The following is a 13,966-nucleotide window of genomic DNA, read 5'->3' as shown; positions in this document are numbered from 1 at the left end:
GCCATGACGACGAAGGTGGCCTAACTTTAAGGAAGTAGTAACTTTAACCCACCACGTTTCTCTAACCTTAACAAAGTGATCATTTTAACCCGAACCATCATCTTTCCCTAAACCTAACCAGACTCGAACCACAGCGCTGTCACATAATAAAACATCATTATTGTTTAAACGCACAATATGTAATTTCAGCTGCTAGGGGTCTCAATCAAAACAATAACAAAAGACGGAGTGTGATGACAGTGTGAAGTAGCAAGGGATCATGGGAGTTGTTGTCTTCGTTGTTAAATAACCAGCTTCACCGGGATAGGATTACTCCAGTGTTCATCATTCAGGATGTTTTTACCGGCAGAGGTCTCCTCCTCTCCAGAACAAACATACACGCAGATTAAAGTTGTTAAAAATACTAATTAAAGCTGTTTCACCTAAAAAATCAGTGTTTCTCCGACGATGTTTGGTGACCACCTGACTTCCTGGAGGGGCTGTTAGCCGAGCTGCTGCTAACGTTTGTCCAGTTTATTTCTCTGATAACTTAAGATCCAGACGTCCAATGACTAAAATCCTTCTTCCGGCTAAAAGATATAGTTAAAAACCACCTAAATTTATCATGAAAATGTGGCTTAAAACTGAATAAAAGTCCATTTATAACAGTTTCTTTGGAACAACCACAACGCCGATGTATTATCTTGTATGTGTGTAAGTTACTCTTTGGTAGACGCCATTGTAGCGGACAAACACAGCGCCGCCGTATGCATCTTGTGCGTGTTTACTCTTTGGTAGAGGAGGTATGACGCCATTGACAGGCGACCAAATGAAACGGTCCGTTACTTTGATTAAATTACAGATTTCTCTGGGTTTGAACATTGTTGGAAACATTTGGGATAATGTAAGTACACAACTCAACAACATATATAACATAGGTCTAGTTGTTTTTAGACATTTTAATGCAGAATAGTTACATATTATACCTTTAACAGATGTTGTCCAGCTGATTACTGCTGATAGAGGTGCCAGATTAGAGAACGCTCCAATGGAGTCACATGATCAAACCACGTATTTGGAGGACTTGTTGGCCTCATATATTCTTTAAGCCTCTGTATCTTTTTAATTAAAGTGAAGCTGAAATATGAATTCCTCCTTTTTGGGAATGAGGAAGGAAGGAAACTATAACGATACTGCAATAGATTTTTCCCATTTTTTTGGACATAGTTGTGGACATATTTGTAGAAACAGCGTCTAGGCCTCAGGCCAGTGTTTAAATCTGAGTTTTCATCAAGCATCTCATGGCCAACTTCATAAATTTAAGCAGCTTTAATGTTTGTTCAACATCCAAGAATTCAGCGTTGGCTTACAGATAAAGTCCATTTTACTTTTATAGCCCAATACCACACATTTTTTCTCAGAGGACTTTACAGTCTGTACATCATGAGCCCCTTGATTCTGAGGGTCATTTCCTTATCGTTTGTCTTCAGAGTTTGCTTTCCCGACAATGCTGCACATCTATGGTGTTCAAGTTCTAACTGTTAAATGTTGCATCCCTGAATGAACCACCTCAAAGAGTTTTCCAAGTATTCGTATTTGAAGGGGTTAAACATGCATTACAGTGACTGTCCATCCAGGTGTTAGTGAAGTAGGAGGTGTGTGATGTCTGGCTTTAGTCTGTGAGCTCCTCACTGACTGATGTTTGTGTTGGAATGTGGGCAGAACGAGGATTAGCCGGGTAATCCCTGACCAGAACAAATCTAATCCTCAACCTCATCCCTCACACCTCTGGACACTGAGCTATTCAGACAGCACACCGGATATATGTATGTGTGTGTTTCTGTAGCGTGTGTGTGCGCATAACTGTGCTGTAGAATGATCTTTAGGCTTTCTCGGGTTAGAAGAGAGAAAGAAAAACAGATGGGAAAGGAAGGAGAGAAGGATAAATGTTACAATGAAGAGACAGAAAGATCAGATATCAAGCAACAGCTAAATGAGTTGCTAAATGACCTCGGAAAAACTGGATCTTTTGTCTGTTTTGCTGCCTTTACATGTTTGGATCCAAACCAACAATAAACTGATCTACTAACAAGTATTGTGTGTGTATCAAAGCCTGATATATCTTATTCCTCCGTCGTTGTCCATGAAGAGTTTGATCATGTTAGTTTGTTTAGAAACGGCTCCAAAGACTAATAACAGCGTCATGTTTTCAGTCTCCGGAGAGTAGTTCTGTGTAAGGCAGACGCCACTGAGCATGTGTGGGAACGCTGTTCTGTTTACAGCTGCGCTAGCTTGTTGTGCTACATCTGTGCAACATCTGTTTACGCTGCAGTGACTGCAGCGCCCTCTAGCAGCTGTAAGTAGTCATGACAGGAGCAAAGGATGAAATCAGGTGACGTTATTAAAGAACAACAAAGTCCGAATCAGACTTTAACCCTAGAGATCACTGTTCACTTCCTGTTTCCAGCCCGCAAGGCGGCATTGTTGATTAGATATTAAAATAATGTTTATTGATGGGAATGTGACAGTGACGGGAAACTGACTCTTCCAGATTTCAGTTAATTTCACAGAAGATTCCCAAATTTTGGCAGCAGATGACTTAAATTAAATTAATTTACTTCTACTGATTCGCTGGTTTATGGTCCTTGATGGATCTTAAATGGATAAATGTGAAAAATTTTGCAATGAAAATGTGTATTAAAATCTATTAAATTGAATATTAAAAGTGCAATAACAGATTGAAATGTGCAGATTCGTGACCCAATAAAAAAAAAAGACAGCCATGAAAACCTGTTCCTGTTTATACTCAAAGTCCAGCCTTGATGATGTTTATGATGTTTGTCAGCAGTGTGTGAACTGCATAAATCTGCTTTATGCTGCTCCTTTGAAATCAATCCTAAACATTTGCCATCATACAAAAAGTCTGTTTGCCATAAACAGTATGCGCAGCATCAGAAATCATAGGCCAGGAGCTTCCATCCCTTACTGAGATCTACATCATTAGACTGAAGGAAAAGGGACACAATATTCTTTAAGACTCCCTTCACTCTGCTAAACATCTTTTTAACTTCCTCTCTTCTTTTAAAAGACTGAGAAGTATCAGAACCAGGACAAACAGGTTCTGCAACAGCTGTTCGTTCCCTTAACTACACCTTACCACACCGTAGCAGGTTGTGATACTGATAGCCTCCCTGTGGGAGTGTTGTTTTAATTATTTATTATTGTTACTATTAATTAAATTGCTTTTGTGTCCTAAGGTGTTCATTGTACGTGACTGGGGTTTTTATTCTGTGTGAGCTCACTAAACCAAATCACTATTTACTTTATTTCCACTTCACTGTGATAAAACAGCAATAAAGTATTGAAACCTTGAAGCCTGAAACCCAAAGCAAACGCTTGATAAATAATGATGAAATTGAATGAGTGTCTGAAATTAAATTTCTTCCTGTGACAAGAGATAATAAAATATGCTGGAAGCCACATATAAATTGTATCAAAGCTAAAATGTCAGTCAGTTGCAAACTATATATATATAAAGTTAAAGACCTTTTAAATTAAGCTTCATTATATACACCTCATACTGTTCCCTTATAGTATCATATATAACTTAGTGTGTACTGTATATATATATATATAACAAATACTAATCCAATCTTCATACTTATAAAGAGAGACATAAGAATTATAAACAAAACTACTTATAGAGAACCAACAAACTCACTTTATTGAATTAAAAGGCTCTAAAATTTAAAGATTTGGTCGACTTTAAAATGGTTCAATTATGTATAAAGCATAAAATGAATTCGTACCTGAAAGTATCTGAAAGTGGTTTAAAATGAGAGAGAGGCGTTATGATTTGAGAAGAATTTTCATGTTTAAAAAACAGGAAATGAAAACATGTTGACGTTATACGCCGCAGACTGCAGAGATCTTGAAGTTGAAGCTCTGTGTGTCCCTCCTGCTCTCCTGTACAGTGTCTGGAGTTCGGCGAGGGTTCGGTGACGGGGGACATGTGTGAGGATCTGTGTGTGCTCGGCCTGGTCGAGTACAAGCGCTGCCTCTACTATGAGAACGGGAAGAAGGTGATCGAGGCGCGCTGGAGAGGAAACCCCATCATCCTCAAGTCCAAACTGGAGAATTTCTCCTCCTACGAGCCACTGGGAATACTGGACTATCAGGTGAAGTTTCCAGTCTTGATCCAGGGAAGCTCAACTTTACTTCCAATCAGAGTACATTAAAAAGGATTTACTATTATTAATCTTTTGCTCTCTTCAACAGGATACAGCAGAGGAGCTCTCCCCTCTCGATGTGGTTTTCTACGCCACTTTGGAAGTTAGTGATTTGAGACATTTGCTGCCAGTAAAGCCCACAAACTCACATCTCTGCCTGTTTTTTTTTGTAAAATCACACAGTTTACAGTGAATATTCCTTTCCTCTGATCTCAGGTGCGAAACTCTCTGGGCCTGGCTGAGGAGGATGAGGAGGATGAAGGAGGAGGAGGAGGAGGAGGAGGAAGTAACAGCTCTCTGGCCAGACTGTGGGGGAAGAAACTGAAAAACAGAGACAAGAGCTACTCCAGAGCAGAGCTGGCTTCACTCTGGTCCCTGCTGCAGCAGGAGGAGTACACCTTTCTCAGGTAAAGGCCTCCTGTTGTTATCTCTATCCTACAGTTTGGAAAAGTGGATTTATTCCAGGAAGTGAGTTTAGCGGTTGGCATTGGCAACGTTCTGGCCATCCCATCACTTGCTGGTTCGCAGTCTGCTGTTATTTTAAGTCTTGCTTGAGCTTTTTCATATTCTCTCGGCACTGTTTCAGATTGTGGTGAATGTTCAGCTGAATGTTCAAGGTCGCTACCTCAAATACCTGCTGGATGTCATCCTCAGTAAATATACCTAATAAAACCTCAACTTCACCGTCACTCCATCTATCAGAACATCTCTTCTGTAGCTCCTCAGCACAATGAACTTAAAACCAGACTTGTTGTTTGCAGTTGCAGGTTTATAAAAATGGGAGTTGTAAAATGTGGAAATGGCTAACATACTCAGCCAATCGTAGCAATGCTTCCTGTACTACCCCCCCCACCACCAAGAAAAAAAAAGGTTCTTGGTCCCCTGAGAGGATTCCTGCAGTGCAAACTGCATTTTTTTTTGTCACGACGCAATGAACTGTACAGATGGGGATAACGATGCTGACTTCCATTCATGGTTTTGCACTCAAGCAGTGACAGAAGTAGCTGTGTGAGTAAAAAAAAAAAAAGTTTGAGAGAGAAGTTGAGTCTACAGGCCACTATGCTCGTTACACACCGTTAACATACTATCACATACTTTGCTTTTTAAGATCAACTGATTGAATTTGTCGTTTAAACCATGAAAAATTGCTGCACAGCTAAGATGAATTCTTGTTGCTATAGTATCAGGGGACAAAAACATCAAGACAGTACAAATGCATCAAAAAACTGATTATGATGAAGATGATGATTTCATTATTCAAAACAAGAGTGCATATGGCAGGGTAAAAGGATAAAAATGAGGTATATGCATACATTTACAGTATATATTCCTATTTATAAGGCTGCGAGGCCAAAATGTGAAGGGTTTATCCTCTGGGAAGCAGGAGAATGCCCAGTAAATTGAATGGATTTATCACAAGAAATGTTGTTATTTATTGTGCGAAATGACTTACATAAAGGAAAAAGGGTCACCAAAGTCATTATGTGTCATCCTCTGGGGAGCAAGAATATTCATATCAAGTGTAATGCCTGTCTGACCAATAGCTGTTGGGATATCTCACTCTGGGCTGACTGACTGATGTCGCCAATCTTAGTTTTCACCAATAATGAGGCTTTATAATGATCTTTTTTTCATATCTCCCACTAAAAACCTTAACAATTCTCTGATTTGATATTTAAGTCTTATCAAATAAACCTTGTCTCATCCCTGAAATGTCAGAAGTATTGTGGGCAGAGCTGGCGGATGAGAGGAAAAAGACGTTAGTTTGTTTTCAGCTCCTCCGACTCCTCCGAGTCTGAAAATAAAACAGGCGAGACGAGGTGACCCGCACTGCTGCTTATCTGGAGGCCAGCAGGCAGAGCTGCAGTGACTAATGGAGTGTAGGATATATACAAAAACAAACTGTGTGTGAGGGTGGATGGCTGGAGGAACAGAAACGAGAGAGAAAAGGGGAATTCTGCTCAAAAAGAACAAGCTCGTCATACATCATAAGTGTTTATAGCTGTTCTTTAAGGAAGGTGAAATGTAGGTCATCACATAGAGCGGAGTGAGATGCTATAAATGTTTAAATATTAGTATGACGCTGCGCATTTTCAGGCAGTTTCTCCTCAAAGCATTCACAGTGTTGGACTCATATTTACACCTGAAGAGTTTGAGAGAAAAGTTCAAATCCCGCTTTCTTTCTCTCTTCACTTTCTGGGCGTAAATGTCGGATCTTGTTTGCACAAGTTATTATCTTGGTCACACAAGATCCATCCTGTTTACACAAGTTTTTGTCTTGTGCTCACAAGATAATGATAATTTAACAATAACAATATATTATCTTATGCACACATGTTCATATCGGGGGGTCTTGCTTGCAAAAGATAGTTGATCCACTTGTGCATGTGAGGTAAAGAAATATAATGTTTCAGGACTTCAGGGGCTCGGTAAAAATGTACCAAGACATCAGATAAGTCACTGTTTATAAAGGGTTTATAAGGTGCAACTCATGGTTTTATTAATGGTTACTAAATCGTTTACACATGCTTTGTAAATCAGTCATGAATTTAAGAGAACGACTTCTGGGTGGCCAGGTATAAACAAACTCTTTGAGTGGTTGGACTATTTGACTACTTACTCATTGACATTTGCAGCTGCAGACAGGATTGTTTCAGCTCAGTGTCTTGTTGAAATGAATAATATTTAGTTTACTTAAGCAATGACAACAAAACACATTGGATATAAATGACAAACAAATAAAAATGAAGATGAATAAATACACATAGTAAAATCAAAAATAACCAAAAATACACTACTGTGCACGTGCCACATTAATAATAACCTACAGACCAGCTGTGTAGATGGATTGATATTCTATCGTTGCCCTCCTGAACCTCCATCTTCCCTCCTCTGTTCTCCAGAGTCCTGCAGGACCTCAGCACCCACGTAGCCAAGGTGTTGGGCTCCTGCGGACACTTCTACGCTGTAGAGTACCTGTCTGCTGGACACGCCTGGGACCAGAACATCTTCTCTCTGGAGGAGGTGGCGGTTTCTGGACTGCAGGGTCCGAGCCAAACTGGAGCCCGAGGGAGGTGGGCCGCCCGGGAGATGGTGCAACGCATCGCGCTGAGTTTTCTGGACATGGTGTGGCACTTTGATAATGACTTCACCCACAAACTGCACCTGTGTGACATCAAACCTGAGAACTTTGCCATCAGGAAGGACCTGACGGTGAGTTTAGAGTCACTTTGAAGGCAGTTAGATGACTTTCTCCTTAAGAAATACTCACAGTGAAAACCACCAAGCGAGCCTGAGTGGCCTTAATGTTTTCTGAGAATATAATTGAATGGCCTGAGAATATAATGAACATATAGGATAAAAGTAAAGCAGGGAGTCGGGAGAAGAAAAGCAATAAAAGGCCAGGGATGTTTTTTTTTAAGAAAGCTATTAAAGAGATCGGAGAGTGGATGGCGGATTACGTGAGATTTTTCTTGAAGAGATGTTTTTTCAGCCTAAAGCAGATGTGACCCTGCAGCGAAGAAGAGAAGGTCACTCTATCATCTGCTGCAGGCTTTACAGTCCAGGCAAAAAAAAAACAAAAAACCCTTCATCTAGTTTGAAAAGGTCTTAACTAGGGCTGCCTGTTGTTTGAAATGTTAGTACTAATTAAATAACTGAGTGTCTTTACCAAAACCTGAACTATAACTATACTTTTTTATACTTTTTTTATACTTTATTTCTTCACTGTTCACTTCCTGTTTCAGAATAAGTCGCTTTTTAAACCATAATCACAATCCCATAAACAGGTGTCTGATAGGCCTTAAAGAATTGGCCAGATTTTAATTTAAATTATAAAATAATAGATCAAAGAATAAGCCAACAAGATTTGAAATTTGATTTGATTTGTGAGTCAATGTTTCTAATAGAAGTCTGTAATTAAAGCTGCAAGCAGCGTTGGTCGGGACCTCGCACTCTGGCCCGTCGGGATCAGATCATTTTGCTTTTTAAAAATGAGAGATATTTCTTACAAGTGTGGTGTGCTTTTATTTTGAAAGTTTGATTGACATGTGTACTGTCAGGTGTGTAGAGACAATAAGTAACTGCAGCTGGACACAGAAAAATACTCATATATTTGAATGGAGACTGTGAGTGAACCCACACCTGTTTTTTCTATCTTTTATTGTTTTTGAGATATTAGAGTGTGAGTTTTAAAGTCTTTTCTTGCTCCTCCTGTGATTTTATAATGAGTGTGTATTGCGGAATGTTTCACAGCACTGAGGAAGTGACATCACCAGGAGCAGTTGGAGAGGAGGATTTTAGAGTACACTTCTTGTGAAATATCCTCATAAATCCCATGACTTTGGCCAAATCTAACATTAAAAATCATATTTAAGTAGGAAATTTTGTGGTGAATCCATTGATACAGGTTTGAAAGTGGTCAGACTTATAGTTTAGATGTAAGAAGCCTCTGTTTGACACAAAGTTCATGCCTCCCCATTGTTTTACATTGTAAGGGATTTTGAAGCTGATACTATTGACGCCCTCGGAGGAGATAGCGTTTGTTTGAGGGCCAACAGTGGGGGAAAGTCTTATTTTGAAAGTCTGATTATGGACTTCCTGTTGGATTTAGATCAGGGGTGTCAGTGTATGATTTGTAGGTCTTGATGAGATGAATAATTGAGTTTTTGTTTGATCTCTCTATGACATTCCTACGGGCCGTGGCAGCCATTTTAGTTGCATAGGTGGCGCTAGAGAGCACATTTTGGCACTTTGGGGGTTAATTTTTACATTTTATGAAATTTTTCACCAGACCTGATGTGTGTGCCAAATTTGGTGAGTTTTTGAGCATGTTAAGGGGGTCAAATTAAGGGAAAGAAAGAAAGAAAGAAAGAAAGAAACAAACGAACAAACAAACAAACACACGAAAAACAATAGGGTCCTTGCCCTTAGGTGAGGAGTACTGTTTTACAGTAGTCCTCTGCCTTTTGGACTCGGTCCCTAACTATACAGTCAGTCTTTGACAGTAATTCTACGGAAGGGCAATGCATTCACCAAAGAAGAAGAAGAAAGCAGCAGTAGGCTATGCACGTCATTGTCAGAGGTATTATATGAATCTATTTGACACAAGTCAAGTACCACAGTCAGTAAAACCAACAGATGTTTGGGATTGCTCAGGCGGAGAACACACTGATCTGCATGTACATCAGTAATGCATCCAAAATACTGGAACCAACTATCAAAGCATGCAATAAGTTAATAATAAGATAAAACAATGCTGTTATCTCATAATCATGAGATCTTTTCTCATCAAGGAGGAAGTAAAAGCAGATTAAATCAGGTAGCGTTGTCATGCCTCTGTCTTCTTACGGGATGATCGATAACCACCAACGAGATCAGAATCTTTTAATAAAGAGAAAACTACCTAATTATAATGACTTATTATCTTGTAATTATGAGATAGTAAGTCATAATTATGAGATTAGGACTCCAGTTTTTTTTAGTGGTGAATGCAATGCACTTCAGTATAATTCACTCAACTAAAGATGACTTGGATGCTTCCCTTGTTAAAAAAAGATCTTTGCACAGGTGAAAATATGGCTGTATGTAAAGTCTGCTATGAGCTGCAGCCAGCGATTCTTATCTCAAAGTCACCATTAATCACTAAGCAATCAGACCTCTCATACTGATGCATTCATCCTCTATTTTTCATCTGAAATACATTAAAAGTTGAAGTTTGCTGTTTTCAGCTCCAAAAATAAGACCACAGAGTCTGACAAAGAGAAATGGATGTTCTCCCTTCTGTTTTCCTTCAGTTAAAAACCAAAGCAGAGTTTAAATGCATCAGGAGTGTTTGGACACTGCAGTGCTGTGAAAATAAAGCGAAGGTCTGCAGTTGTTATTCCAGTGTTATCAGATGGTTTATGCAGCAGCCTTGCAGTCATTAATTCAACACCACGTCAGGTCTCCGCTGGGTGCCGGCCAACAATCACAACTGAATCTAAACTATTTTATCTTTTAAACTTCAGCCTGATGATTACTGGAAAAGTAGCAGTAAAGAAAAAAAACCCTATTGTGTATCTCCAACAAATGTCAAGTAAAGCAGAGGCTCATTATTGCTCTGATAATATTAGCAGGATTTATGTTTTTCATGTAAAAAAGCTGACTTAGAACAGATTTAACGACTCACTGTTTATAATGCCAACATTGTAAAAAGTTGCACATAAAGAAAGAACTCCCATAATGTTCACCACGAAAACAGAAAGAGGTTTGTCTGTTGCAGCTCCAGCTACACTGCTCATGTTGATTTCATGTATATATTTCATAGACAAAACAGGGATATAATTTGAATGAGTTTCTGTTGTCTTACAGTAAAATTCAGTAAAAATGATTAACTTTATTTAACTTAATTTTAACTACTTCAAGTTTAACTGTAGTAATATTCTATGTTTCTCTTAATCTACATGCATTGATCTACAAACAGGCAGTAGTGGAAGAAGTACTCAGATCCTTTACCGCAGTAAAAGTACTAATACAGCAATGTAAAAATACTCCATTACAACTAAAAGTCCAGCATGAAAAATCCTACTACAGTAAAAGTACATAAGTATTATGAGCTTGGTGTAGTTAAAGTATTGCAGTAAAAGTACATAAGTATTATGAGCTTGATGTAGTTAAAGTATTGCAGTAAAAGTAGTGGTTTGGTCCCTCTGACTGATATATTATTATATATGACATCATTAGATTATTAATAGTGAAGCATCAGTGTTAGAGCAGCATGTTACTGTTGTAGCTGCTGGAGGTGGAGCTAGTTTACACTACTTTATATACAGTTAGCTAGTTTAGTCCAGTGGTTCCCAACCTAGGGGTCGGGCCCCTCCAAAGGGTCAGCAGATAAATCTGAGGGGTGGTGAGATGATTAATGGGAGAGGAAAGAAGAAAAAACAAAGTTCTGATACACAAATCTGTTTTCAGTTTTTGGACTTTTTCTCTAATCTTTGATTTTTGCTGAAATATTGGATCATTTGAACATTTATTGAAATGAAAGCATGTGAGAGGTTTAGAGGGAAAAATCACTATTTGGTGGAGCTGTTAACAACTCATAGACATGTGAAATGTGACCCCGACTACACACTGCTTTTTGTAAGACGTCAAAAGCCAAAAAGGTTGGAAACCACTGGTTTCATCTTTAATAATGTGTTGTATTTTAAAAGTTTGTTATATTATTCATTGTGTCAAATCTTCAACTGAAAAGTAACTAAAGCTGTCAAATAAATGTAGTGGAGTAGAAAGTACAATATTTTCCCTCTGAAATGTAGTGGAGTGGAAGTATAAAAGTAAAGTACACATACCTTGAAAATGCAATTTACCATATTTATGGTCATCAAAGAATGAAATTTAATAAATAAACATATTAAGTTTTTAATTTAGAAACTTAACTTTTGTTTTAATTGATCATGTGTAATTCAGTTTTTTTTTAGCAGGGAATTGTAATAGTTAAATTTATATTTAAATGATACAATTTTTTAAGAATGGGTATAAATTTATCACTAAATGTAATATTTATATGTATTCAAATTAATGATTTTAATAACAATATAATAACCTATAATACTTTATTTTTTAAAAAATGAAATTACCTGCCATATAAAAGTGTAAAAGTATTCAGGTGGCCTTTTCCAAACTTCATACAGCATCGTCTTAAAGGTTCTTGTGGTGCCTTTTAATGTTGATGCTTTTAGTCACTGTGACAAAATCAGTTTGCGTATCTATAAATACTGAACTTGTGACAACAGTTGAAGTTTTTGTCCTCTGCAGGTAGTAGCCATCGATGTGGACATGGCGTTCTTTGAGCCGAAGATGAGGGACATCCTGGACCAGAACTGCAGCAGCGATGATGACTGTAACTTCTTCGACTGTTCATCCAGGTGTAACCTGAACAAACGCAGGTGCAGCCCCCGCCGCAGGAACAGCAACCTGCAGGTAAGACCAGCCGGAGGAATGATCGATTTCACACTGTAGTTGTGATTCAAGTAGCCAGTTCTGTAAGAAGTGCACTTTTGTTGCTGCTTATAATGAGATATTGTACCATAATACTTAAACACAGAATAACAAGAGGATTACAGGTGAAAAATGGATCCCAGAAACATTGGTGACATTACTTAAGTAGAGTTTTGAGGTACTTTTATTGACTTTCATTTTTACATTTTGACATTTTTACCTCGCATCATTTATTTTAAGAATCCCTGCAATTACAATCAGTATATAAACAGTTCATAAATGGTTTAAAAACTGTTACTATAATGATTATTAATGTATTAGTCAACAACTATACAAAAGTAATGAATGAAGAGAGTTTAAAAAAACAAACATTCATTAAATTATTATATACTGATTATAAATACTAAACGTGGGGACTTAAAGTAAATTGCTACCGACAGCTCTAATTACTAAAACTAGATTCAAATTTATCCAAAACCTGTGATGAGCTTATAAAATATTAATAATGAATGTTATACCCTTTTTACACCAAAATTAGTGCGTATATGCAGGTTTTTTAAACGCAGGTAAACCTGCTAAAAATAAGCAATTGACTCCTTTCCCATTGCCAGTAGATGAGTTTGCCTTTCTGTTTTTTTTGTTTGTTGTTTTGTTAGTAAATGGTAGAAAGCAGCATGGAGTCCAGTTACTTTTTTATATCTTTTACTTCAGTCTTTCTTTCAAACTCAATGCCGACTAAACAATGTTCGAGCCCTGCTTGAACGGAGAAGGATGTAGTTTGTTGTACGTTGTTACCATAGACTGCAAAAATCAATAATTAATGATCCTTGCTATTTACGCTCCAACGTCCAGAACTTCAACGCGCGTCACAGCATCGCAATGGAAAAAGGGCAAAAATTAGCGCGTCTATCCAGGTGTCATGTTTCCATCACTGCCGCTCGGAGCTGGAGCCAATAAATACCGACACCACTGCAGAGTCATGTGACCCGGGAATGAATGCCGATGTACCCTTTCACATTGAAGACCAAAGTCAGATGTTTGTGGGGGTTTTGTCCAGTATGAAGGAGCTTTAGAGGATAAAGTAGTCAGATTTGTCCAGAACTACATTTTTAAAATGTAGCTTAGAAATGAATGCATCAATAATAATAATCTGTTTATTTAAAATATGAAATCATAACCCTGACAGGAGCCATTCAGCTGCGTAATGAGTACTCTCACTTATTTTGCTGATGATACTTTTAACTACATTGAGATTGCTGGACTTCTAAGTGTGATGGAGTATTTGTCTACTGTGTTTTTGTTACTTTTACTCCAGTTTTTTTTTTTAAATCTTTCACTTTAATCTTTCATTTAGATCCAATAAAGTGAATTTCACTTTCTCTTATTTTTCTTTTCTGTATTTTGCTTTCAGTTACTTCCCTAAGTAAAGCTTATTTATTACTCACTGTTTTCAGTCAGAGGACTGTTTGTTCTTCTCCAACTGACATTTTCTGTGTTAGACAAGTTTCTCTTATTTTCTGCATTTTCTGTTTTACATGCAGGAAATCACACAACGCAGAATAACCACACATTTTCACCCAAGTACAAACATTTTTATCTCAGGTAGACGCGTCTTTGTCATAATCACAAGTTTGTGATTCATCATAAATGTAGAATGTAGAATGTTTGTGGCATCGGCGGAAGAAGAATTGAGATCTTTTACTCGAGCACCACTGGTTTGTGGCTTTCCATTATCTTTGTTGACACTGATGCTGCCTCTTAATTAATATATATTATTG

At 37.9% G+C, this 13,966-nt stretch overlaps 1 protein-coding gene across 2 annotated transcripts in view; it reads left to right on the top strand.

Annotated features, from left to right (window-relative positions):
- dipk1c (divergent protein kinase domain 1C) overlaps positions 1-13,966 on the top strand; it is a 66,827-nt gene that overhangs the window by 43,221 nt on the left and 9,640 nt on the right. For both annotated transcript variants that reach the window (XM_042399590.1, XM_042399592.1), the window contains 5 exons: positions 3,954-4,157; positions 4,258-4,311; positions 4,425-4,615; positions 7,112-7,421; positions 12,006-12,170. In XM_042399590.1, coding sequence (XP_042255524.1) covers positions 3,954-4,157; positions 4,258-4,311; positions 4,425-4,615; positions 7,112-7,421; positions 12,006-12,170 — 924 coding nt within the window. The remainder of the gene's footprint in view (positions 1-3,953; positions 4,158-4,257; positions 4,312-4,424; positions 4,616-7,111; positions 7,422-12,005; positions 12,171-13,966) is intronic.

Source organism: Thunnus maccoyii, chromosome 21, assembly GCF_910596095.1.
Source record: "Thunnus maccoyii chromosome 21, fThuMac1.1, whole genome shotgun sequence".
Taxonomy (NCBI): domain Eukaryota; kingdom Metazoa; phylum Chordata; class Actinopteri; order Scombriformes; family Scombridae; genus Thunnus; species Thunnus maccoyii.
The sequence above is the reverse complement of the archived record's forward strand: the minus strand, read 5'-3'. Positions and strand labels throughout refer to the sequence as shown.